The 27,599-nt window shown below is 39.9% G+C and overlaps 1 protein-coding gene across 1 annotated transcript; it reads right to left on the bottom strand.

Annotated features, from left to right (window-relative positions):
- Positions 1–675: 675 nt before the first annotated feature.
- Positions 676–24,266, bottom strand: tgm1l1 (transglutaminase 1 like 1). The gene is made up of 14 exons (XM_084732072.1): positions 24,114–24,266; positions 16,716–17,002; positions 16,376–16,567; positions 11,639–11,890; positions 6,626–6,744; positions 6,321–6,428; positions 5,164–5,341; positions 4,466–4,604; positions 3,039–3,231; positions 2,349–2,502; positions 1,751–2,035; positions 1,484–1,644; positions 1,228–1,364; positions 676–1,137 (listed from the first exon to the last, which is right to left on the bottom strand). Exons 2-14 carry the CDS (start codon positions 16,999–17,001, stop codon positions 993–995), a joined length of 2,349 nt encoding a protein of 782 aa, XP_084588198.1. The 5' UTR covers position 17,002; positions 24,114–24,266; the 3' UTR covers positions 676–992.
- Between the last annotated feature and the right edge of the window lie 3,333 nt (positions 24,267–27,599).

Here is a 27,599-nt window from a genome sequence, read left to right as displayed (position 1 = left end):
TTCAATATACGATTGCTTGTTAATTAAAGGGATAGTTAGGATTATTTGATGTGTTTGAGGTACTTACTGATAGTCGGTGTATTAGCTACAGTATCAGATGCTGGTCAGCAAGCCCCCAGTTTGGAGAACCAGCACGGAAGCTAAGCAATAAACTGGTGTGGACAGGGTCAGCAACAAAAGATATTTTAGCCACTTAAAAAAAGGTCCACCTAAAAAAATCAGAATCACTTTAAATGTACACTATACTTAGAATATTATCATCACTTTTCTTTCCAGTAGGAAATCACTGTTTTACAAGTCAAATATCACTCTCTCCAAATCAACCAAACTCCATAGGCAAAATCAGTAATTTTACCTCACAGAACAGGGGAGTTGCATGATTGCTGCTGGCTTGACCTGTTAGTTTGTTTGTGTTATTGTGTGACTATGGTGAATGTGAACTATCCTTTTAAAACACCAAAGCCACACAATAACAAAAACAAACTAACAAATCAAGGAAATGATAGTCCAGCAACTCTCATGTTCTGCAACATAAAATGACTGATTTTGCCTGTGGAGTTTGGTTGGTCTAGAGAGAGAGCAATATTTGGTTAAAATAATGAGTTTTCCATCAGGAAATGCTGTTGGACATACAGTGTACACTTAAACTTATGTTGTTATTTTTATTTATTTATTTATTTATTTTACGTTTTTGGATCACACAACTCCAAATAATCCAAACTATCCCTTTAAAGCACTTCATTTCCTGTGCATGCATTTAAACCCTGCTGCATACTACACCACAGTTTCGACATTTAAGAGCTAGGCAGAAGTGTGAATCTATATTTCAAATTAAAAAAATAATACTGATAATGCTACAAGTTGTTAATTATCTATTCATAGTTTTAAATATCTGTAGTACAAAAGTTTTAAGATACAGGAACACTTTTTTATATAATTAAAGGCTCTCAGTTTATATTTTATAAGAAAAAAATCGTGTTGTTAGCTCCTTCTCATTGCTCAAGAACGACGATATCAGCCACTCCGTGCACTTGGGTGAGCTGTTTACAGTCGAGAGACGCCACCAGCTTCCTGGGTCCGGGCTGGGTGGGGATGAAGTGCTCTGTCAGTGTCACCGTGGAGTGCCCGCCCACATCACTGACAGGGGAAAGAGGAGTGGAATATTAGTCTGGGTGTGAAAAAGCGGGTGAAAGAAGTAAAAGAGAAGGAGATGTCTCATGTTCTTACCCCACGACCACTTCATGGCCTCTCTGCAGACCCAGGCCCTCCACTCTGAACACCACGCCCTTCAGCATACGTGGCAGGGGGTTGGTGAAGGTAATCTTGGCTGCCATCTCCTTACCGACCACGGCGTCTCCCAAAGGCTGCAGGAAGGCAATTCAAAATGAGTCAGGATGAGTGAAAAAAAACTTTTCTGTAATTTTCCCAAGTTCCAGACTAAATAGTCTTAAAAATGCTAATATGTGGTAAATCAAAAACCTACCGTGATGCTGAGGTCAGGGGTACGGAGCCTGAAGGTGGTCTGGTTGGCTAATACTTGCTGGGTCTCGCTGACTCTTCCAGACAGCGTCAGCATCAGAGCTGCCTGATCAACCAGCTGGTTCTGGTACTGTTGGTAGGGCAGCACCCACTCAATGGTCTTTTCTGTGGAGATGTACAGAAAATAGATTGGGCTCAGTATTCAGCATTGCCATTTAATCCAACGTTAGCATAAAAATATCAATAATAGCTGCTTCTGTGGAAAGCTAACCTTCATTGGGCAGGAGCTCCACAGGCATCTCCTCCTTCTTGATGGTTCCCTTCAGCACACCGGTGTAGTACATGACGGCCACCTGGCTGTGCAGAGTGGTCCGACGGGGCTGCGAGCTCAGGTTCTTCACCACGATGCTCAGCTGGGCGTCGGCACCCATCCTGGGCCCCTCGCCGTCCATCTTCACCTCCACAGACACGTCCTCCGCCATGGGCGAGGAGTAGACGTCTGGCTTGCTGCCATAGCGACTGGCGGTCTCCACAGCAATGCGTTCTTCTTCTGAACCTGGTAAAGAGGGAGGAGAAGGTGAGTGCACCTCATCCCATCTGATGTTTCAGGATTTATTGACAGATATAAGAGATATGGCGCACATCCCTCCAAACAAAGCAAACAGAGACTCATATTTTATGAATGGGAAGAGCAGGTGAGCAGCTGAGGGGTCAGATGAGGGGAAGTGAAATGAACTACGCAGCAGGAAAACATTAAATCATGATGTTCTTTACGAGTTCCAGGTAGTGTCGAAATAATTCCGTCTAGTTCTGAAGCATCAATCTGGGGTAGAAAAGCAATTAGCAAAGTACAATATGCTTGCTGTTACCTTCTTGGTGTTTGTACAGGTGTGTGATGTCTGCCCGCTCTTCAGAGCCCACTGCCTTAGTGCTGATGAAGTGTCCGACAGCTTTTTTCTCACTGTGGATCTGGCTGAAAGTACCGTCCAGGTTCCTCTGCCAGTAGATCTTGTCACTGTTGACCTGACAGAAAAGTGCCGACAAACATGATCAACTTTAACATAAGAGTATGTGAGAAGTTTGCCTTTTACTGTTGATGAAGTATGCATCACTCTTATCTATTAAACCAATCTTTTCTTTGTACAAGTGTCTTTGAGCCTGTTCAGACTTGGTGTGATATGAACTCATGTACTTAGAGCTTCCACTCGTGATTGTATCACCCAAGACACATGTTAATACAACGTATGAACAGGGACAACACGGATGAGTTTTGTTTTTGATCCAGCAAGAATCAGGGACCCAATAAAATAGTCCCTATTTGAAGTAATTCACGCCCGAATAAGGTGTCTGCTAAGAAGCATCGAAGTACATCTATTAGATGTAAAAGTTTCACAATGTGTGCCTCACATTTTTTATTCCAGCTACAAAGACCACTTTTTTAAGATCCGGTAAATTTAGCCTGACCACCTTCCCATCACTTTAATGCACTAAAATGAACCCAGAGAGGGTAAATAACAAAGATGTCTATTCAAAAGCGCCTGCCAATTTCTAGCGCTCACCTCAGCGAAGACAAATGGAGTGTCATGTTTGAGGTAGACTTGGCCTGAGCGGATGGCGTTGACAGAGGCGGGGCCACAGCGGAAGGTGCCCTGGCTCGTTTCCTGGGGAGTGGCGTCAACAGCCTGCCAGCCTCCATGACCAGGGGGCAGGTCTGGTCTCGCCAACCAGCAGTCATTCCATACGTGGAAGTTCCTAGATGGGATGAGAATATGTTCATTTCAGCACCCATTTAAAGGAATAGTTTGACATTTTGGGGAGTAAGCTTTTTAGCAGATCGTTAGATAATTTAGCTTAGCATAAAACAGCTAGCTTGGCTCTGTCTATGTTTTTAAGTATGTAGTATTTCTGCATTAAAATGTCTAAAAACGCTTGACATGTGTTATATATATTTTGTTGAGTTGTGCACCTACAGTATCCCAAATGTTTCCAACAATAGGCAAATGCAGAGAAATTTGTAATTTATTCAAGGGAAGGGTTTCCAACTAGCTGCTAGTTGCTCTAGCTTCCAGGAAAACACAAAATACTTTGGAAGCAAGAGTGAGGTGGTTAATATATGATATTTCTTTATTAGCCCCACAAGAGAGAAATTTGCATATTTTTGTACATGATTTAAAGTGAACTTTGGAGGTGCTGGTAGACTGATTGTTTTCTTACCTTTGGACAAGGTCAGGCTAGTTGTTTCCCTGTTTCTGGTCTTTTGCACTAAGCTAAGCTAAGCTAGCCATCTCCTGGCTTAGCCTCAAATTTAAGACAGAAGTGGTTTCAATCTTCTCATCCAAGTCTCAAGAAGAAAATGTGTAGGCATATTTCACTGTTCCTTAAACACAAAATATGTTGTTGGAAAACTTTGGGCTAATGTAAGTACACGACACAATACATAGCTACCATGTCTAACATTTTGGGATATGTTTAATGTGGAAAAGTGACCTATTATAACATTAAAAAGATTATAAAGATTGTTCTTCATTCAAACTTTCTTGATGCATCTTAATTTTAGATTGCAAAAGAGGCAAAAGTGGTATCAAACACTGGGGTGTGGGGCAAGCCTCGAACCAGTATTAATCAACAATTGGCTTATATCAAGAATTATTGATATAAATGACACCAGGACACTGCTACGTTTAGCTACATTTCAGCAAGTTTCTGGCTTACCCTTTACTTTTGCTTTGCAGTTAGGAAGAAAGATGTAAAAACTAGCCAGAAGGGACAAGTGATGGCAGATCATTTTGAAGACATTTTAAGGTGACGATATTACCAGAGAGCAGATAGATACCAGATTAGCCTACAGTATGCAGTCTGAGAGGAGCTGCAAATAATTGAAAGAGCATGACATCTCTGGGGTTTCAAGGGAACAGTGCATTCCTAAGGTATGGATTTAGCAACAGGCAGTGGTGTCCTGATTGTAAAGTAAAGTTCCACATCTTACCAGACAGAGTCACTATTGAGGTAGTCAATCGGCTCCATATTCTCATCAAAATAGACGTCTGTAGTGAGGGATACATCGGTATCATGAGCAGACTGGAAGTTGGTCACGCTGCGGGCGGGAATGCCAAGACACCTCAGCACTGGAAACAAAGACAGAGATATATTATTTAAAAGTGAATTCAAAAGGTCATTTAATAATTGATTTATGTTCCCAGGTGCTAAAACCTGACTTCGGATATTTCTACTGAGATGGAATTTGCATGGTTGCATGGGACTTTATTATCCTGGCTGAATGAAAGCGACACATGTGGCTGTATCAGTGACAAAAGTAGGAGGTATGACAGGAATGCCAATGTGAGGTATTTAGGGTGTATATGAGCTATCAGGGGCAATGCTATGTGTAAGGTCAGCTGGCTATCATGTGAGGGACCCTGCATGCACGCACAATGAATAAAGTATTCTGTTACAGAGCAGTGAGAGCTAATGAAAAGGGCCTGATAGACAGTAAGTCATGATCATGATCGTTTGCGGGCTGTTAATCAAATTGACCTTTTTTGAATCTTTCATGGAATTTGTACATGCACACACATGTGCGATGCAGTCTCTTCACATCAGATACTGTAGCACCACCCACTGAGCTCCAGCCTGTCTCCATAAACACACACCATCACAGGCCCTCTCTGTTCTGTTTTTCCTCACCTGTTGTAGTGATCCCAGAGAAGACCCAGCACTGTCCATAACAAACAGGCGTCCCATCGGACGAGTGGTATTTCTTCAGGATCTCCACGCTGCTGCTCCACGCCGCAGGAGACACTCCGTCAGAGTAATCCCCTGACCAGTTACCCACCAGAACCCCAAAGTCATCCTGAGCGTTTATCTGAAAAGAGGAGGGTGAAATTTTTAATTACAAGTGACTGCTCTCATTTACAGAATAAAATCATCATCTTCCAACCAGAGAACAAGCAATGATTAGGTGCCATGGTGACTAATAAAGACACCAAGTTCATGTCCTCTGCGTTTTTCCTTGAAATCTGAAGGTTTTAGTAACCTGAGGTTAGGTAAAAAATAAAACAAAAAAATAAAAGTCTCCATAACTTATTCCTGACAGTGTGCAGAAGGCTTTGAAACAGAATTTCAAAGTTCCTGAGCAGTGGGGGACTTGGAGATTTTCACAGTACAAAAAGGTAGGTCTTGGTAAATACCAAGGTATACAGTATTGCACAAATATTATTATTACAGTATTATCAGTTACAATGATCCCTAAATGAATAAAATCATGAACAGGAAGGGTTTTTTTGGTATTGGACAAATGTTCAATTTCACAAAATATTATGTCCTGTTATATCCTGACTATGAAGTCTCTGAAGGGACATGAGGGAGAAAAAAAACTGATGGGTGAAAAAAGAAAATAAATGGGTGGGGGTGAATAATGGCTTAGCAAATGTTACGGGTGGAAAAAATGCTATTGTATTCTCTCACAAAACTTTTACATTCCCTCGTAAAACTTTTGTACTTAATTGCAAAACTTTTGCATTCCCTCCCGGGAAATTTGTGTATTCCCCAATAGCATTTTTGCATTCTCTCGGAAAACTTTTGCATCCATTATTTTTTTCCCCACTCATCTTCTTTTTCCTTCCCTATATCCCCTTAGGGGCTCCACAGCTGACATATATTAAACTAGGTATATAATTTTATTCTTTTGAATAACATTAATGCAGTGAAAAATCAATACATAGTTAAGTAAACATACATGATAACAGTCAGACTGTCATACAGTTGTACTGCTGCAGCCCTTCTTCTGAAATCCTGGCTAACCCCAAGGAGACAGTGGGATGTTAATACAGATTTAAACTCACCATGGCAGATATGACTCTGACCACATTGACAGGATCTCCTCGACCAGATGGAGGCATGTCGCTCTTCTCCAGGATAAACAGGCATGCCTCCAGAATTCCTTCATGAAACTATGGCGAAAAAAAGTACAAATCATCAGCCAAGGAAAATAGTTCATTCAAATGGGGATTTTGATTATAGCTTGGGGTTAAAAAAATATATAGCATGAACAAAACGGCTGCGTGCCACAGGCGGTGACATAATGATCATTCAGAACTAAAACATTCAGCACTTTCGAGTCAGATCTTGTCTTAATAGCCTGCCGTACCTGTCCAAAGTTCCATGTGCGAGAACCTATTTGCTTCTCCGTGCCATAGTAGATCCTGCCGGTGTCATTAAGAACATATTCCTTCCTCTCCTCCTCATCATCCAGGAACACCGTGTCCTCTGTAAACACATGACAGCATTAAATCTACAGTATACTGTCACCTTCTGTCAGCAGTGAGAGTAGAGTTTTTCATCCTGCATTGTATAAACTTTTATTTTTCCTTACTTTTACACACAACTACGGTTATCTCTTATGGTGCTGTTAAACCAACCTTTACAAGAAGAACAAGAAAGCCCTTTTTTGTAGAACGCTAGGTTCTAATACAATGATATAAGCTCAAGTCAAGGTTTTGGTTTCTGCCCTCTCTGTGAAATTGACCCAGAATCCATTCTTTACGCCAGGGGTTTTCAAACTTTTCTCAATAATATACCTCCTTTGAAATATTTTTTCAGCTAAGAACACCCTGACCAGAGTACAACATTTGTGGTGGGGAAAAAAATGGCTATATTTAAAGTTCCCATGAAGTAAGAACTAAACCTAAATTGATGTTAAAGGGTTTTTTTTTTCTTATCATTACCATTAAACATTATCATGTATTTTGATTTTTAATGGTATTTTATAGTTTGTGTTTTACTGGAAAACACTTTAAATCAGACATAAGGTCATAAGCAGACCTGGACCAACGATGGCCAGTTTGACAATGGGGAACAGACTATAGTAAAAAGGTGGTGGCAGCTGCAAACTGAGCAGCACCTTTAAGTTACTTTAGCAACAAGCAAATGTATCTCCATCAGGGAACTGTGTAAACTATTTCAGCACTGTATTCCCTGTGGGTCTCAGAGGCTACGTTCGTTCCGATGACCGGTCGTGTTCACTGGGAGCTCCCAGTCTGGGAAGGGTCATTTTATATGACCCCCTCTCCTTCCTAGCATACATCCATTGACTGCTTTAGCTGCTAGTAGCAGCTAGTTGCTACTGTAGACGTCAATCAATGTCTGCAACAAGTCCCTCCATAGCAGCCTGTTTTACAGGAGACATGTAAGCAATGAGCACTCTGCTATGTGTCTCATAGGAACTTTAAAGAGGTAGCATACAGCGCTGTACCGTCAGCTCACCCCATTAAAGCATATTCTTCTCGATATTGAGAGTATTTTGTTGGCTCTGTTTTCACTTTTGTTTTCACCTCCTTCTCTGTGTGTGTAAGCTACGTTTCAACCACAGATCCATTCTTGATTTTCATTCATTCAATACTGAATCTGACTTCCTGCTCACCGTGACAGAGCGTACCTGCGTTTTTTGATTTCTTCTTCTGTGAGATTTTGCAGCAGTTAATGATTGCATTGAAACTAGGAATATTGAATCGAACATGTGGTTTAATCAAACTTACATTATCTTTGTGTACTGAACTTATTATAGTGTGATTGTTTTGGGAATCATGCTTTACTGGTATCTTTTAAATAAACTTTTTTATTAAAAATCTCATGTACTCGCTGCAGTACTCTAAAGTACCTCTAAAGTACCCCCATTTGAGAAACACTGCTTCACTCAACTCCTCAGTGACTAAATCACTGAAGAATGTGATTTCTTTGAGGAATGACGTGAAAGACTCCCAAAGGCCAGGAAATGGTTAAAAAACACAATGAGTCCATGGACCTTGCAGTGGGGCCAGCATTCATTTAGGGGAAACAGTCTCCTTTGAGTGACATCAGCCCTACAGACTTGGGCGTGACCCCCCCACGCTATGTCTTTGTTTTTCCATCTCTTTTATCTGTCGCCATTGCCTCCGTGATTACCGGTGGGTGAGGAAAAGGAACGTGACAAAGAGAAATAAACCAAAAAGCAGTAGAAGTAGCAGAATATTCAAGATGGGCATGAGGAAAAAAAAGCAAGTGGAAGGAAGAGGCTTAAAAAAGTCATGAGGGACGGGTGAGAGAAAGAAGGGAAGTTATGCTTGGGAGGGAAAGGGTGGAGGGAGAGTGGAGCGTAACAGAGAGTCTTGAGATTTTACAGGAGAAAGCAGAGCGAGGTGAGGCTGACAGCATCTGGCAGCTGTGATAATTGTGATTTTCACTTCTTACTGAATGTTTCTGCAATGTGGGTAGCACACCCACACACACACACACACACACACACACACAAACACACAGAGGAGGATATGGAAGAGGGGGAGGTCAGAAAACGGAGCAGCGGGGAGATGGAGCGAGGATCAGGTCAGCAGATAGCGAGGAGGGAGCGCGGCTGGGTGGGAGAGGCGTATAAAGGCAGGAAATACACATGGAGGCAGTAAAATCGAAGGAGAGGGCAGGTTGTCACCAGCTGCAGGATTACTCTGAGCTCGCCCCATGGCGGTTTTATACAGTAATTGTGGGATTTGGACTTTTATGAGCGTGAGGGGGAGATTGGTCTCGGAGAAGAAGAGATTGAAAGGGGGAAGAGGAGATTGGGCTCGCTGCCAAAAGCACCAACCCCATAATGAAAGACAGAATTTCTTTTTATCAAATCCAGGTTCACATTTTTTTATTTTGCTGTGTTGCCCATATACTACTTTTCGGCAAATATCCTGTGTGGACAGTTTGCAGCGCTCAGCAAACTGAAAGAAACTCAGCAGAATAAACAATATATTTCATTTCCTAATGCTTTATTACATAAATAAGAGAATAATAAGTTCCTATAATAAAAAAAAAGTTTTGAATTTATTCATACGCACAGGTTAAAGGGACAGTTCACCCCAAAATCTAGATAGTTGTGGTGTGAGTTGCAGATTCTTTGAAGATATCGGCCATAGAGATGTCTTCCTTCTCTCCAATATAATGGGACTTGATGGCTTGCGGTGCTCAAAGCGACGGAAAATCATTTGAAAAACTCAACAGCAATGTGTCTTTTCAGAAATCACAATCCAGCTACTCAAGATACTCCACATATCTTGTTGTGAGCAGTTTCATGTAGGAACTATTTTTCTTTCTACTAGAAAGAAAGTAGTTTCAGACGATTCTACCCTAGAAAGTAAGTAGTTCCCACGTGAAACTGCTCACAATAAGATATGTGGATTGTTCTTGTTTAACCAGGTAATGATTGTTGGAAAGTGAAGTTGCTGTTGTATTTTTAAGGCACTTTCAGCACCACAAGAGGAGGAAGTAATCAAAGATATGTATCTTTGATTATGGAGTGAAGTGTGCCTGTGTGTACAAACATTTTATAAATGAAGCCCAGTGAGAGTTTAACTTCTACTTGAGTCATTTTTATGGAAGTAATTGTACTTTTACTCGAGTATAGTTCCTCAGTACTCTACCCACCACTCTTATCAGCATTGGAAATAAAGAGCAGTGAGGACATCATCGATAATTTTTGCTTGCACACGGAAACTATCCTACGCCTGACTGACTAGTTTGCAGGAGTACAGAGCCATGGGCACCATAGGGGCATTGGGTTTTATGCCCCCTTAAAGTTAAAGACGGTTGCAACGTCCCACCCGAGTCCTGGGGCAAAGTAGGAAAAAATGCAGTTGTAAAATTCCCATAGAACTCTGGAGCGTTTGCCCACTCGCTGCGGTTTGTTTGGGTTAGCGTGAACACCAGACAGACTCTGGGAGTGGAGTGGTTTCTTTCTGGTGTGAACACCATTTGAACCACTTACAGATTGTATATGTCATTTCATTGGTTAAAAAAAGTGCTTTCTCTTCCTGTTTAGTGATGGGTGATGCCGTAGAATGTTTGCTACCAAAATGTGGACTGGCAGGGTGGGAAAGTGGGAAATGCCCACACTGATAAATTCATTTAATGTTCACTGTCTTACAAGACACTCATATGCACAGTCCTCTGAAGTCTGCTGACATGAACATGAACAGAACCTGATGTTGCTCCATGATGATCAATATCTGGGTAGGAATTGGGAGGAGTTTGTTGTCTTTTTACCAATATTCGAACGACATTTCCTACACGACTTGTGTAACCGTCTGAATGTAAAGTTGCAATGATTAATTGATTTTGAATTGATTATTACATTGACACTATTATCAATGACTATCAGTTAATCTGTTTGAGTAAAAAGTTGAAATTTTCAGATTCCAGCTTTGTAAATGGGATCTCTTTCTGTTTTCTTTACTCTACTTATCTTGGGGTTGTGGACAAAACAAGACAATTTGAAGACGCCATCTTGAGCTTTCAGAAACACTGATCAACATTTTTCACCATTTCCTGGCATTTTATAGACCAAACAACTAATCAATTAGTATCATCTGCATTGGTTTGATTCAGGGCCTGGACCATTAGGTGTGAACGCGCCCTAAGTGAGAAATTAGTATGCTTTATTAAAAAAAACAAGATTTAACTGTTTTTTATCAAACGTCGCTAAAATAATGTAGAAGATAACATCCTGATAAATGTTGATTTTAGGATAAAAATCATATCTGTATTCATAGATATTATGGGGCCACTTAAGGTCTATTTTATCTTACACACAAACTATTTTGGTCACAAACATAGTTCAATGTGCTGCACAAGTGGCATAACCAAGTCTGCCAGCAATCTTGAATCATATCCAGTCGAGTTATGTAACTCCGTTAGTTGAACTCAGGGTCACGCAGTAGCTGTTTGACGGACAGCAACATGCTCATGGATTAAGTTGGACTTTCTCTCCATGTGTAACATTATATCAGGATTCCTCTCAGAGAAGAAGTGGCGAAACAGAAATCTGATTTGTACCAGTGTTTGTTATCAGAATGATGACGCTATTTGTAATAGAGCAGCTATGTTCTTGGAACACTTTCCCCGGAACTGGGTCTGTATCAGACAGTTCTCCTGCAAGAAAAATGTTGACTTTGAAAAGATATTCTACTTCAAAACTAATAGTAAGCCAGATAGTTTATTAATCATTCCAGACATGTTATGCAACGCTGTCTACCTTTTTTGCCTTCATTTTTCTCCTCATTTCACCGACTCTTCTCCCTCTCTTCCACATTCCTGCCCTCCTTCTATGTAAACCCTCTGCCCAGTTCACACCCCCTGCCAATCTTACCTTCACACCAAGGGTTGAAGAGGATGACGATGTTCTTGCTTTGGCTGTGAGTAGTTGCTGCCTCGCCCTTTGAGGAGCTACATGACACCGTGAGCCCGTACAGGCCGCACACGGCGGTGGCCGGAGAGTTGACGGACAGCTTGGTCTTGTTGCCGTTCTGCTCCACGATCTTGGCTTCCCAGCGTTCGTCCTCCAGGTGGTCCACCAGTGGGATAATGACATGAGTGCCTTTGGACACCGTGGGCAGGGGACCTACGGTACACCACATGGGTTTTAGTTGAGTCAAGTTGCACCAGGACACTCCAACAAAAAGAAAACACTAGGGTTGTTGTTCAACGCAAGTGTACGCATTAATCTGATGGCACTTCTTTTTTCTTTCTCTTCGTTTTTTACACACTGATATGGAATCTGTACTTGGTATCAGCCAGAATTGGTTTTGCAAAGGAAAAAATGGTATAGGATCAGGTCGAGAAATTATTGTTCACGAAGAAAAACCTGATGTGGGCTATTAGACTACATTGCATTAAATAACTTTCTTGTGGAGCGTAAGATAAGAAGATGGATACCAGTCTCGTATCTGTCAGTTAAATATAAAATTATCGCCTTGAGACTGTTGTTTAGCTTAGCAAATGTTTAGAAAATCATCTGCCTGTAAATCTCAAGTCTCAGTGACTTTTCTGGCCAGAGCCAGGCTAGCTGTTTACCCCTGTTTCTTTGTGCTAAGCTAAGCTAACGGTCTCACAGCAGCTTAACATGCAACAGTCCGATATGTAAATGGTTGGATGGTGGATGTGTTGCCTTAAGTGTACACTATATTTAGAATATTTCACAATTTTACCTACCCATCCTAATGGGAAACAAACATCTCATTCAACCAGGCTCCAGCTATGAAATCAGTCATTTTACCTCGCAGTTGGTCATCTTTTGATTACTAGATCAGTTAATTTGTTTGAGTTATTGTGTGACTTCAGCGTTTTAAAAGGTTAGTTTGGATTCACCAAAGTCACACAATAACACACACAAACCAACAGATTGAGGCATCTGTAGACCAGCAGCTCCCATTTTCTACAAGGTAAAATCACTGTTTTTACAAAAGAGGTCTGGTTGCTTTGGAGAGAGAAATACCTTTTGTTTGCAGACCCTGTGCACAGCAGTACATTGATTAGCTGGTGTACCACTTAAAAGCCCAACTGACTTGCTGTGAACCAAGACAGCTATTAAAATATCTCATAAGACATTTTCCTTAACGAAAAATCAAACTTTTCAGAATGACATATCTGAAAAGAATGACCTTTCAAGGCAGGACATCACAACTGGATGAAAAACATCCATTAGTGGAGCAGTTTGTCTGCAAGAACCCGCTCCAAAGAGGGCAAATGTATTTGTGTGTACATGCACACCGACTTGAACATTTTGTGTTTGTGTCAAAAGCATCATTTTGCATTGTTCGCGAGAGTGAAAACTCAAGTGGTGAAGCTCGACAAAGTGCTTTTCTATTCTCTCCTTTTTTTGAATGTCAACTAACCTTGAAAGCTAAAGTTTGAGTCTGATAGCAGAAGCGGCAGCTTTGCAACACGCAGTTTGGAACGGGGTAAACTCCATTATTCATGTCACAGTAATTGTTAGTCTGTTCCCACAGTGGCTCACACAAGCATAGCAAACTGTAAACCACATATGTGCAAGGTTTGTCTGAGTAAACAAAATGTCAGGGCTGTAAAACCTCCCACACTGCACACACACACACACACGCGCGTCTTTTCAGAAAGCCTTATGATAATTAGCTTTAATGTTTTTCCTTGTGCATGACTTAATGTTTTGCTGAAGGCTCAAAAAAGCTAAAACAACTTTGTGCAAACTTTAATTCCTAGTAGCTGGATTAAGACATATTGGCTGCTTTCCTCCAAGCTATGTGCTCCGTGGCACCCTGCTGGGCTTTAGCTGCCATTTGCTGAAGCGAATATGGAGTTTATCAAGAAGCCATTGTTCTCCATCCGACTGCAGCCAGGACTTCCTCCCTCACGTCTGAGTACTCGACTAAAAGGAAATCAATGTAAAACACTCTTTTCTGCTGGGGCGACTTTATTGAAAATTGACTCCGAATCTTTATTCAGCTCCCTAGTTGAACAAAATAACAGCTTAGCGCCACAATGACACAAAGTCGTGCTTTTAGTGCAGCACTTAAGACCTTTTCACAGTGAATGTGTCTGTGAAAGCAAAGTTAATGAGAGCCTGTCGATGTGCATGGCTCAGATGGTCCATCTGTTTCGATTCTTGTTCTCATCCCCCGGCCTCCTCTCATTCCAACATGCGTTGCGTTCTCCTTGCTGATGTAATCGCCATTTATTCCCGAGTGAGTAGCGGATGGTTGTAGTGTGAGGCCTGTAAATACCAGAGCGAGGTGTCCGGTGTCCTGACGTCTGGAAACTGTTAACACTGTGAGGTGGAGGCTGGAATCCTAAACTTGTGGTGTAGTTATGGTTGAACTGATGCCCGATTTAAATGTGCTAGCTATGTGTGGCATTTTCACCACATTTCCCATGCTTGTTTTGAGTCAGTTGCTCGTTCCCCTGTGTTTCACAGCCTGCAGCTGATACCGGTTAAAGGTGCACTCCACGTATTCTGCACATTGAGACTGACAATTTATTTGACACATTTAGTTATTTAAACTATTTATCTGTTATATTTAGCTTTTATCCATTTCTTTTGAATATCTCACCATGTACCTTTTACTTTAAGTAGTGGCTTAGTGCAGTTTATTCACTGGTATACAGATTATATCATATATTATATTATCTTTTAGTCTGAGTGTACCCTCTTCTAAATCCACACTGATTTTTTTTTCCTAGGGAAAAAATAGGTCCAACTCTGCCTCTAGTACTTGTTGCCTTTGTTGGGTTGGGTTTGTTAGCTTTACACTTGAGGAGTGATGATTCTACAGGGTTAGGGTAAAGGTGTGCAACCTGCAGCTCCAGAGCTTCTCCTCTGACTCCATGCAGAGGATATTATATGGAACTGAATAATGGATATTTTAACATTTTAATTTCAATTCATCACTGTTGTAAGCTTTAAGTGATTCTCACTTTGTCCATTTGCAAAAATGTGTACCTGAGACTTTCTTTTTTTGATATTTTCTCAACTACAATGTACGTCATTTACAGCTCAGCACCTTTTCCTCTAAATATTTAAATTATAATCTAAATTATTTTGCTAGTTTTGAGTCACCTAGACTAGTTATGGATGTCCTTGAATAGATGTGGCTAAAGATAGCCAGTAACACTTCCAAACTGGCCTTTGACAAATAATGTTATAATGGTGGCCTACACTATCTGTTGCAAATCAGCTGCTCAAGAGGCAGTTTGCAAAAGAAACTACTTGCCCACAGACTACTTGCAAGGTGAGAGAATAGTTGTCCAATTGAATGTGTGGATGGACTATGGAATAAGGAATAATTCATTCAAAATGCATGGTCACATAGTTGTCTCACCATATATTCTGTGGGCCAGTATTGATTATAAGATCTGCACCTGTTCTGTGGCTAATGTTAATTTCATAATGACTCATAATTGCTCCTGAATTCAAGCAGCAGAAGGTAAGTGACGATGTGCAAATACGACCGGCCCTTTTTTCTATGAACTTAATATGCAAGAGAAGTCTTACATGTCACAGTTTATAACACAGGGCATTAATCCTTTGCTGGACGGGCCTTTGATTAAAAAAAAAAAAAGAAAAGAAAAGAAAAAATGGGGGCATAAATTAAATACCCACTTCTCCATGCTGACTTCAGCTGACTGTTTCAACTGTTTGTCATTACTTTTAGCACAGTTTAAACCTCAGTGCACACTTGTTGACTCGATAAGTTAATATATCTTTCTAATCAAAACATAATTTAAAAAAAGAAAAAAAGGTTGCTAGAGGTGCTCTCTTAATTCTCACAAATAATAATATCTCAATTGGGCCTTCAGATTTCTAACAGAAAATCTGTATTACAAAGTTGGAGTTTGAAAGAAGCTGCCATTTACCAGGCAGAGAGAGTCTCACTAAACACTCATGAGTTGCCTGATTGGAATTGTAGGATCCAATATTTCCAGTAGAAACAGTAAACATGATTCAAGTGTGAATGAGTGTCAATTTAAGGATCATAATTCATTTTATTTTTTAGCACTGGACTATTGAGTCTCGATTGGTAACGATCAACAGAATACTGATTTTAAGCCCTGACAACTGTCATTTACATTTTCAAAATTCTTGTTGAAAAGCTTGACATAACATTTAGTGATTGTTTTCTTCAGACACACACCAAATGCTGCAGGAAGGCTGAGCGGGAGAGAAAATTCCGTCAGTTCCATCTTTGATTTCTATTATTGAAACTGACAGTTAATTTTGATCGAGTTTTGAATAAATATTGAAATTGTGACAGCCCTGGTTTCCAACCACGACACAGTGGGAATTGAAGACAAGGTATTTTGCCTTCTGCTTCTGTGATTTTGTTCATTCTTTTTTAATCTGTCTCTTTATTTATGGAAAGTGAAATGCTACTTTTTTCCTTTTATCATTATGTCGTTCTTATTGTTTTAGTTTTGAATCTCTGTTTTCTTGCCACTGTTTTATCAGCTGGTAGAGACAAGGAGTGTCTGTGAGATCGTTCATGTCTCAGACTGCTGATGCTAATGATCTACTAATGATGACACTGGTGATATTTACAGTATGCATCATTGTCACTGTCCATCTGTTCCATACCTGTTTTCAGGTCCAGATGCATCTTGTCAGTGTCGGCGTTGAAGGGCCTGTTGAGCTCCAGCTCTATCTGGAAGGTCTGTCCTCTGCGGATGATCAGCTCCTCCCCGTGATATAAGTCGGTGTGGTGCTCCGTCCTGTTCTGACCCATCTTGGAGCTCAGCAGGTCCACAGAACACACTGACAGCTTTATTTCTGAGAGAGGAAGGTTCAGCATAAAACTGAAGTATATGTCTGTATCATTGCTGCTATGGATTTGATTGTTTCTGCGATACATTTTACATACATTTTTTTAACCAAACCTTGTCCTAACAATTTCAAACCCAAAAAAGTGTGCCATTACCTTCCATTTCCTTTGTTTCTCCATTCTCAGGCTTCAGCTTGATGGGCTCCGGGACCGGTAGAGGAGCGGGTTTGAGTTCCACCTTATCTGTGACGTCATAGGAGGCGCTGTTCTGGCGCTTACAGCAGCACGGACACATCTTCCTGAACCAGCGGCGACAGGCTCCCTCCTCTTGTTTCTTCTCATCGTCTTTGTGAATGCTCAGCTCCACCCTGGTGGGCGGGGCCGCTCCGGGGAAGCGTCCCAACTCTGACGTCCCTCTTACTACCAACCGCTCACCTGGCATTCTGGGAGACATATAAGAAAATTGCTATTTTTAATTTCAGAAGTACAATTGCAAATACCAGTCTTCATATTAAGCTGTTACTTGGTTATGTTACAAAGATAAAACAAGTAAATGATGCTGCTTTTCTTGAAACTAAAGTGTAAGTTTGTTTTTTTGAAAGCTGGACCCATTTTTTCCCATGCTTTTGTGTGACTCACTGGGACAACAACTTTTTAAATTGGTCGAGTATCGAGGGAAAGCAATTTAATCTCTCCAGGCAACTTTTCACCATCAAAGTATGTCCAATAAACATGCTTGTTTTTGCCACTGACAGGCTCAGATTATTATTCTAAGTGATTAGAAAAGATAATTAGAGAGACAGACTTTTCTAAGAGTAACATGTTTTTTGGGCCAGAAACAGCTGTTTTATTGCTCTCGCTAAACTAACCAGACTCCCTTTACAAAACTGTCCACTGAACTGAAACCAGAATATTTTCTGCCTTGGTAAATTAAGGGTTTATTTTGGCCAGATCAGAACTGGTGATTGCTGGAACAGTGGAAAGACAAACCGAGACATTTTTGGTTTCATTTTGTTTCTGTCATGTTTGAATGAAGATGCCGATTTCACAGTTTTGCAAACAGAGTCTGGTTAGTTTGGCAAGAGCAAAAACACAACCTTTTCTGGCTAAACAAAATGCATCTTACTTTTTTGTAAAAAGAAAAAAAAAGTATTTCTCTGTTACAATCAGTGGCAAAAACAAATGCTTTTAATGGACTTTGAGTGCTGTTGCCCACAGGGATTATGATACTGGGCTAATTTTAAAAAAATTGTTGGGAAAACAGTGTAGGTTCAAGAGTACAGAAGTTACCATTTTAGATGTGTGTGTTAATGCTCAATTGAAAGGACTAAATGGAAAAAAACTGCCTTGAAATGATCATAAATAACTGAGAATTAAAGAAATCAAAGCTGAAAACAGTGCAACAAAATCCTCAAAAGTTCAAATACTGTTAGACTCTCCCATGCTTTCTCTTCTTTACCTTGAAACTTTTGATACCTTTAAAAACTCTACTTCATATGATGAACCAGTGATTGCCACAAGCTGAAACATGTTTGTCTGTCATTAAAGTGTTGCTGGAGTTGGGGCCTCTTCAAACCAGCTTTTTTCACTGCAGTATGCTGGCTCCCTGACCCACTACAGTTACAACACTTGACAAGCTTCTGAAATGCTCGACTCTGAATAATCCCCAGACCTTGCTGTGAACAGTTTTTATTTAAACTGCTCTCTACAAAAGAAAGTCCTCCTACAACAACTGGTGACTGCACTGTGATTTATCCAGAGCAAGAGGGTGCGTTTTCTTTCTGGTGGGAGGAGATGTTCCTGTTTAATTTCTAACAGGCCTGTGTATCATTCTTTTTAAATGGTGTGAGCACCACAAACAAAATTCCTTTCATTGTGTCCCTTCGTTTCATGCCGTAGTGAGAACTGCAATCTCAGAAAGGGACAAATAAACCTATCTGCGACAACTAGACACAAGTGTGAAAATGCTGAAGCTCACAATGTTGTGCAGTAAACAGTAAAAGACACAAATGGAGGAACAAAAGGCAGCTGGCGGCGAGCTACACTACATTTCATTCTAGAGAGACTTTGTATTCATAGCAGTATTATAAACAAAACAGTCCTCCTGGTCTTTCTTTTATCTCCACATCATGAAACCACTTTTTTTTTTCACTTTTTCCCACAATTACCACGTTCCAGATATGCACTCTCTTCAGCTGCCAGGCTTTCCCAAAGCATTCTGGGGTATTTAGCCTTTGGTCCATGTCGGCTCCACTCCCTGAACAATCTGACATACCTTCTGCAAGCAGCTGGATTCCATCTGCCTCGCCCCAGCTGTTGTGAAATAATGTGTGTTTTTGTGCGTGCATGTATTGTACATCATATGGACATTTATCATAACGTCGCATCTCCACCCTCAAACATGGCGCTAATAATCCCAGAAGAATTAGATCATTTGTCACAGTGAAGATAAGCCGCTCCTTCCTGCCCAGACTCACATCTTAAAATCGGGGTCGGATGTCACGCAGCGAATGTCAACATTAGGAAAGTGAAAACGCAAATGTTTAACGAAAGGCAGAGGGAGGAGAAGGAGGAGGACTTCTTTTATCCCTCCTGTCTCTCAGCATCTGCAGCTTCATCCTCCGTCTTAAAATCTTAGGCTGGATTTGCTTTCGTGCTGCACAGCAGAATTAAGCAAAGCCTTTATGACCAAAACATTAAAGCACCATTTGGAATTTTGTTAGCTCTTGTAAAACACCCATAAACTGTAATGAGATGTAGTAATGCACATAATCAGCATTGTTAAGTGAACACATATAGGACACGTTTGGTTTATGGGGTTATTTTCTCATTTTTACAAACGCCCTTCGCTAAGCCCCATCCCCGTTAGTTGTTGTCGCCGCTCCTATCAAACACGCTGTAGAGTGATACCTGTAGATGGAAGAGTAAAACAGATAGTATTCACTTTTGAGAAACTGAAATCAGAGGCTTTTTTCTATAAAAAACTGACTCACAACAATTGATCGATCATCAAAATAGTTGCCGATAAATTTAATAGTTGGCAATTCCTCAATTAATCGACTGATCGTTGCAGCTCCTCCTGTAGCCTTTGTTAAACTTCTGCTTTTCAAAGTGCAACTAAAAGTTGAAAGTGGTGTCGGTAAGAAAAGTTACTGCACAAACAAGCAGCTGTGGGAGTCTTTGATAAAGTCCTGCCACTGTTGTATTGACTTATCTGCATGACACATGCTGAACGCACTGGTTTTGAGAAAAAGGCTGTGATAGTGAAGTTATGTGGGATAGTTCAAAGGTCAGACAACAGCTGAGGAAGAGGTGGTGGGGAGGGGCACCTCGCAGTATCAGTTCCTCGAAATCAATGTGTGTGTATGTCTGTTCGTGCGTGACAATACTATTCTCCTCTGATTTTTCAACTCCTTGTCATATGACAGGACAAGGAAGGAGTCACATGACATTCCTTCCCTTCAACCAAATCCTCTAAATATTTGGCAAAGACGTTCATAATCATTGTGGAACACACAATGGATTGAATCAGCAGCGTGTTATCTCCACCCAAAGTCACACTTTCTGACCTGCACTGCGCTGCCTGCGCTCCATCTCTAATTTTAGCATACAGGAACCAACATGCTGATTGACATGAGGTGAAAAGCGTGACAGGATGCAACGCATTTACTTATTATCACGCCCTTCTCTGCCCGCTCACAAACAGTGGGTGACTAAATATTTCAGGTGATAAAATACAAGATATAATTATAATTGGCTAAATAACACAGCAAATACAGACTCTTTTGAAATGTAGCAACTGAACAAAAGCTTTTTCTGGCTGTGTTGCTGGTAATTTGTGTCTTTGCAGGCTTTAAAAAAAGCCTAGTTATCTCACTGCTGCACCTTAGGTGGCCTAAAATTGCCCAATTAGAGTCATCCACTCAGCCTCCTAAAACCTTAAAAAGCCATTCCACAAGACTAATTTTTTGGCAGCCTCTCTCTTCCCTCACACTTTAATGCACAAACTTAAATGGATTTCTAATATAAGCATCAGCCAGGCTTGAAAACAAGTGTTACTTCATCTTTTCTCCCCTCTGCCTATCACTACCACACAAAGCCTACTGTATCACTTCTTCCATTATGCCGTGCCCTCTCCCCCCGCAGCCCCGCACCTCTCTTCAGTCAGTTTGTGTTGGCATGCCAGTACTGCTGGTATGCCCACTGGCTCCGAGATAAGCGCTTCAAATTCAAGTCACTCCCAAACAACAACACCAGCTTTAAATTGCCAAACACGTTTGTTTGGTGAGATTGGGCTCATGTAAAATTAATTAAATTATTAAATAAAAAGAAAAAAACATTAATTTCACAGCACAGTAAATACCTAGCGTGCCATCACATACAGAATATCAAGAAATCCTATGAATTGCACACCGTTTATGGTCTCTGAAGAAAGAAAAAGGGTCAGCTACAGCTGGTTGGCCAGCAAGTAACTGGGCTGACGGCATGAAAATAGCTTAAAGGGATAGTTCGGGTCGTTTCAACAGGGGCTGTACAGGGTTCTTATCCATAGTTAGTGTATTACCTACAGTAGATGTCAGTTGGCACGCCCCCAGTTTGAAGAAGCAGAGAGGAGTACCAGCAGAGAGGCTAAGCAATCTACTGCTGTGGGCAGGGTCAGCACCAAACTGGATTATAGCCACTTCAAAAAAGTCCCACCTTAAAAAAGATCAGCATTAATTATATTTACAATATTTTTACTGCTTTACCTTGCCACCAGAAAGTCAATTCTGATGGGAAACCACTATTATGTAAGTGAAATATTGCTCTTTCTCACTCAACCAAACTCCTTTAGTAAAAACAGTAAAACACAAAGTTTAGCAATAACACGGACTAACTAACAGGTAAAGGCAGCCGTACACCAGCATCTTCTGTGCTCTGTGAGGTAAAATCACTAATTTTGCCAATGGAGTCTGGTTGATTTGGAGAAAGTGATATTTGGCTTATGTAAGGGTGGATTGCTATTGGAAAAGGCTGTCTGATGGCAAAGCAAAGCAGTGGAAATATTCGTCCATATATCATCCACTTAAATTGTTATTGACTTTTTTTGGTGAACCTTTTTCAGGTGGCTAAAATACATTTTGCTGCTGCCCTGTCCACAGAAGTCCACTGCATAATTTCCTACACTGGCAGCTCTTCTCCCACTGGGTCCCTAAACTGGTGGCATGACGACCACCATCTATTGTAGGTGTAAGAGCAGCAAAGTCTCTTCTGTTGTGTCCCATGGGACCTTACTTTGGAAAACAAGTAATGTTTTGTTCCTGTTTTACTTTTACTACTTAAAGATCAGTTTAAAAGACAGGAAAGTCACAGTTTATCATGGGTCACGTCTTTTGTATTGCATAATATATGCCATCAACACCAACATCACAGTCCCTTTGCTTGAAGTGTTTTATCGAGCAGCTCCTGGTCCTTTTATCACCTGTGAAGTTAAAGACTGAACCAGACCCGCTGGTTGTGTGACTACACTACAGTATGAAAACACTCAGGCATCATAGCTTCAGCAGCTAATGTTAGCTTGTGGAGAGAGAAAGTCATGACATCATTTGCACAACTTCTGGGTTTGTAGTCTTTACAATTACATATCATCACAGACTTATACTTCAACAGTACAAAATTTACAAACATCATACGTGTAACTGAAGGCACAAGTCAAACGGGATTGAAAAACATTGTCTCCCACCATCATGAGTTATGTCCCACAAGTGTCCACTAGAAGAGGAGGAGTCTACTAACTATGGAGTCTCATACTACCCAACGACAGAAAATACGAACTGTCCCTTTAACTAATTAACTATCTTCTTCTGAACACAGTGAACATGGAAAATACTAAAAAAAAGGGTGAGTATAACAGCAAACCAACTTCTTGAAGTCTGGAAGAAGGGGAAAGCCTCCTTCTGAATAACTGCTAGAAAGCGAGCTGAAGAATTGATTAATTTGACTTCTGTTGCAACAAAAGTTCAAATCTAAACTTCAACCAGAACCAAGATCATGAGATAAAGGAGGGATGTTGAAGTTCAGTAAAGGCAAGAAAATACCTCATGTACAGAAAAAAAGCCAGATTTTAATATCATTATCATGTACAATACTTTTAATATAATGTGCAATACTATGTTCAGTATTAGGCAAGAATCTGGCAATACAACAGTATATCTATCACGATATTGCTAATTTTTAAATCAAATATTTGCACTGTCATAGTATAAAGAACAGACCACCACATGCATAAAATCTGAATTATCCAGTCAGAGCAGTGAAGATATATAACAACACTGCACAAAATGAACCACTGCCACAAATCTTTAACTGTATCACGATTTAAACATACAGTGTTTTGAGAATTAATACAGTATCAAATAATGTAATTATGTGTATTGATATTTTCTTACACCCCTATTCATTATCCCATGTAATATTACTTTTGATTATTATTATCATGTACATTTTTTTAAAACTTAATTTTACTTCTCTTTAACAGGTACAGGTGTACAGTACAGTAACATGCACAAAGACAACGAGGTCATAAATGTCTTTAGGAGGCAGTCTGTGAGTTTCAGCATCTCCTCAATGTCCATACATAGTTCCAATAAGTAAGGATGAATAATAATTTTTGAGTTTGTTCATACTTTTATCAGAAGGGAAAAATAAATTCATAAGTAAAATTAAATTAGAAAATGAATGAGTAACAATAATAATAAAACAGTGATTTAAAAAAAAAATTCAAATTAAGAATAACAACCAACAAGTTATTGCTCTATCACTCACCTCATGTCAATTAAAAAATATGAAGTTATTGGGGACCACTGAGTTAAGAATACATCTGTTCTTAATAGTAACCTTGTAGTTACTACATGGAAAACACCATGTTTCCAATTAAAAGTTAGTTTCTGAATAGAAATATCTGATTGTGATGTTCTATATCTTTCGGTGATATTCCCAATAAAAAATAAGATGATTTAATGGCAGTTATATATCTAAATATTGTTATATATATGCATATTATTAGGATTAATGAAAGTGCAATCTTACATTCAATTTCACTGGCGATAATTAGTTTTACTTTTTAGTTTCCGTTTTTCTAAACTTACTTCTATTATGTTTTTATAGTTTATATCGCTATTCCAGTAGATACAGTTTTTTGCATTTACTCCTTATGCTCTTTAATTGTGTTTTACATTTCACTTTATATTCAGTACTCTACTGTTTTTATTTTCTAGGTTACTGTAATTTTGGAGCGCACGAATTTACTTAGAGATTGATTAAGTTAAGTCTTATCTTAAACTGCGATTTGTTTTTATTTTGTTCTGTCCTTCATGAGAATGCAAACGTGTTTAAATGTCTCTGAGTCTGCGGGACGCCAGCCTCCCTCTGTGGAGGATCCTCCTATAAACTTTTCACCACTTTCTCCTCTTGTCTAAAAATTAGAAACCGTTATGTCACGCACGCACCGCTTCAAGTTCACGCTTAACAACTAACAACAACACAACTTGCAGTAGCAGTGAATGCAAATCTTACTTTCTCTGTGTAGCTTCTGTTTCGTTCTCAGTAGTTATCCTTCAAACTTTTGGAAAGTTTTCTTCTTCGCTGGCTCCGTCCCTTCTTGGATCACAATATTTATACGCCCCTTGAAATGTGCACGGTACTTAAAGCTGACACACACACACACACAGAGAGACACACACACACCCTTTTTTGCTCGCAGCCCAGCCCACCCCGGCCCGCCCCACAGGGTGAAACCACCCCACTCCCACCGTTCAACTCAGCGTGTTCTGAGCGGCCGCACGTAGTGTGTGTGTGTCACTACATTAGGAGGAACACACACATACACACTCACACAAGGAAGACTGAGATAAAGTTTATTATGCAATGAACTGCTGTATTTTTTCCAGTGCAGGAAGGGAGTGGAAGCACATATCAGTCGAGGGAGGGCAGGAAAATAAATATTCAGTGCTGATTCCTTGTGTGATCATCCAATAAAATCGGTAAAGCATGGGAAGTAACTCCAGCCATGTGTACAATGATCTGGTACAAACAGCTGGGCCATAAAGCCAATTATCATAATATGAGCCAAATTCAATTAAAAAAGAGGGGAATCCCATAGTGATACGTTTCACATTTAGGGGAGACTAGGGATGGTAGTACCACTTATTCTTTAAGCATGAAACTTTAAACTTTGATACATGGTATTTACTGGTAACAGTGACTTAGATCTACCCAATCACAGATTATTTGAGTCAGTCTCAAATACAGTAAGTTCCATTGTTGCAACCTACCCCACTACTGGGGTGACCAGCTAGGGACAGACATAACAGTGACCATAACGGAGAGGTAATTTGATGATTTAAGATCCAAACTATCTCAAACCAGTTTACGCAGTGAAGAATAAAGAATAACCTGCTTTAAATAAAGTGAGCAGTTTGAAGTGAAAAGCACACAATGCAGACATTCTCGTCAGTCTGATGAACTGTTACAACTATCCCCACCCCAAGCAGCTAACTGCTAGCATGTGGGGTGCAGTGTAGCATGAATGCAAAACAACAAAGTAAACAAGAATAACTGCTGCTGTAGGCTATTTTTGTCAAACCACTGGTTTCACAGTACAATGATCGCTGGGCAAAGATAATACTGATAAAAAATGTACTTTCTTATTTGAATTTTTTTATTTTTCAATACCATGACTGTAACATGTCATGTGTGACATTGTAACAATGTTATCTAACATTACATAACTTGCTAAGTTGTTAAACCATTACAACATAACAGGTATTCTATGGTATTTTTGCAATGTGAGTTCAATGTCCTCTGCGTGACGTTTCCTATAATGTTGCTGCAACTTTGCTAAAATGTCACAGTATCTTCAAAAAGTTGTGGAAATGTTGGGACAACATACCAGCAACATTTAAAATAACGTGCTGGAGACAACACTATGGAATTTCATGTGGTTGCTTGCTATAACACCACTTGTCACAAAAGTTAAGTTGCAACTTCCTGCACATAGGGGTGTTGCTCACAGAGATATGAAACTTCTCCTGTGAGCTCAAGAAGGAAGTGGGAGTCGATATCGAAGGCATCCGTGGAGCCCTTTTCTTTGGCCAAACTCGCAAGGTTACAATGAACCCAGTGTTATACCCAAGTAATATACTTAAGTACAATTTTGAGGTACTTGCACTTTACCTGAGTATTACCATTTTCTGCCTGTTCTTACTTATACACTCCACTACTCAGAGGTAAATATTGTTACTATGTATCTGAAAGATTTAGTTACAAGTTACTTTATGAATTAAATTTTTTACACACAAACACACAAAGAGCTTGTAAAATATGATGTCTTATTATAAATCAATCTATCCAACAGTTTAAAAAATTAATCAATCACTTAGTCGATTCACTGCTTTCATGATTTCAGCTTCACAAATGTGAAGATTCACTGCTTTGTCATAATCTTTACATCCAAAGCTATCAATCAATCAGTAGATGAAATAATCAGCAGATCAATCCATACTGACAATAACAAAAAATGATTCAGAATGAGCAGTAAATACAACAGTAAAATCTTTTTAAGCTTTTATATTCATGCATGAGTAATACTGGCCTATTGATATAATTTATAACAGTCACAGAGGACATTTTTCCTGCACTGAGATCTAATTTTTAATACTTTAAGTATTTTTTTTCTGAATATACTTACATATTTTTTGACATTTCAATGCAAGACTTATTTGTCACAGAGTATATTTACAGTGTGGTCTTAGTACTTTTACTCAAGTAAAGGATCTGAATACGTCCTCCACCACTGGTTTCAACCAGTAAATTATACTATCACTGTTTTAACCACCAAAATAAACCAAGACCACAATTATCAGGATGATCCATGGTTGAACCTCCTTTAAAGGAAATTCCCTCTCCGTCAGTGTTGTTGGAGTCACTGAAAAACATTTCACTTCCCCTTCATGCTTTCAGTTCTCATCTGTTGGTCAGTTTACAGAAAAACCTCAGAGGACAAACACAATCTGACCTTTCATCTGATAATGTCCCATCCTAAATTTAAAACATCTGACCACATGTCCAAAAAAGTAAACTCAAAGTCCCAGCAACAGCTTTGGAGAAAAGACCAGCATGTGCTGTATTTGCTTTTGCATGTTGCTGATTTCAGTCCAGAGCGTTAGCTCAGCAGAAAACACAATGTGATGAAATGTTTACCTGAGGTCATTTGACTCACAGATTCCAGGTAATTTTAAGTAACAGCAACCAATGACGGCAGACAGTGTGAAAGACTTAAGTGCACTGGCAACTTTGTGGTTTGGCAAGAGATCATAATGAGGTCATATCTGATCAGCGGCGATGATGATTGAGGAAAGCTGAAGCCTTGATGCGTATCTAAACCTGCCTTCCACTGACTGTCAGTCAGTGTTAAATGATTAGATCATTGCAGTTGAGAATTACAGCAACAACACAATGAAACTGAAGTCCAAGTTTGTTGATACAAATGTAAAAGTCTACAGAATGCCAGAAAATAAATGCTAATGTCAGAATGCTAACATGCTCACAATAACAACTCTAATAAGTTTCTAATGTTTACCATGTTAACCAACTTAGATCAGCGTGTTAGCATGCTAATTAGCACTAAACACAAATCATTAGAATGTGTCCTCTAGGAACTTTGAATATGTGTAAATAATTTCACAGCAATTTATCTAACAGCTGTCATGATATTTCACTGAAAACCAAATTAAGTGGCACCAGAGGGAAGTCAGGGGATCACAAGATCACAAGATCCTCTGGGGACCAAAATCACCAGGCCTCATTCTGCTGGAACCATGAATGTCTGTACAAAATGCAACCCACCCAACAGTTTTGGAGATTTGGTTTTTATTCTGGTGGTGTGTTGGATTCAAACAGCCCAATAAACAGTTCAGCAACAACAAGGGCCCCATTAAAAGGAATTAAAACATGTGGCATAGGTAATTTAAACCAGGGGTCTTCAGGGCCGTTGCCTCAGTG

This window comes from Lutjanus erythropterus, chromosome 12, assembly GCF_056507025.1.
Source record: "Lutjanus erythropterus isolate fLutEry1 chromosome 12, fLutEry1.hap2, whole genome shotgun sequence".
Lineage (NCBI taxonomy): Eukaryota > Metazoa > Chordata > Actinopteri > Lutjaniformes > Lutjanidae > Lutjanus > Lutjanus erythropterus.
Note: the sequence above shows the minus strand (reverse complement) of the source record. Positions and strands in the feature narration are given on the sequence as shown.

What these genes read in the sequence shown, in the direction of transcription:
- tgm1l1 (XM_084732072.1), bottom strand. Translation starts at nt 17,001, where the DNA reads ATGCCAGGTGAGCGGTTGGTAGTAAGAGGGACGTCAGAGTTGGGACGC. An exon ending in GCATCTGGACCTGAAAACAG is followed by an intron (nt 11,891 to 16,375) that starts GTATGGAACAGA and finishes GGTGTACCGTAG; the next exon opens with GTCCCCTGCCCACGGTGTCC. An exon ending in CTTCAACCCTTGGTGTGAAG is followed by an intron (nt 6,745 to 11,638) that starts GTAAGATTGGCA and finishes ATGTGTTTACAG; the next exon opens with AGGACACGGTGTTCCTGGAT.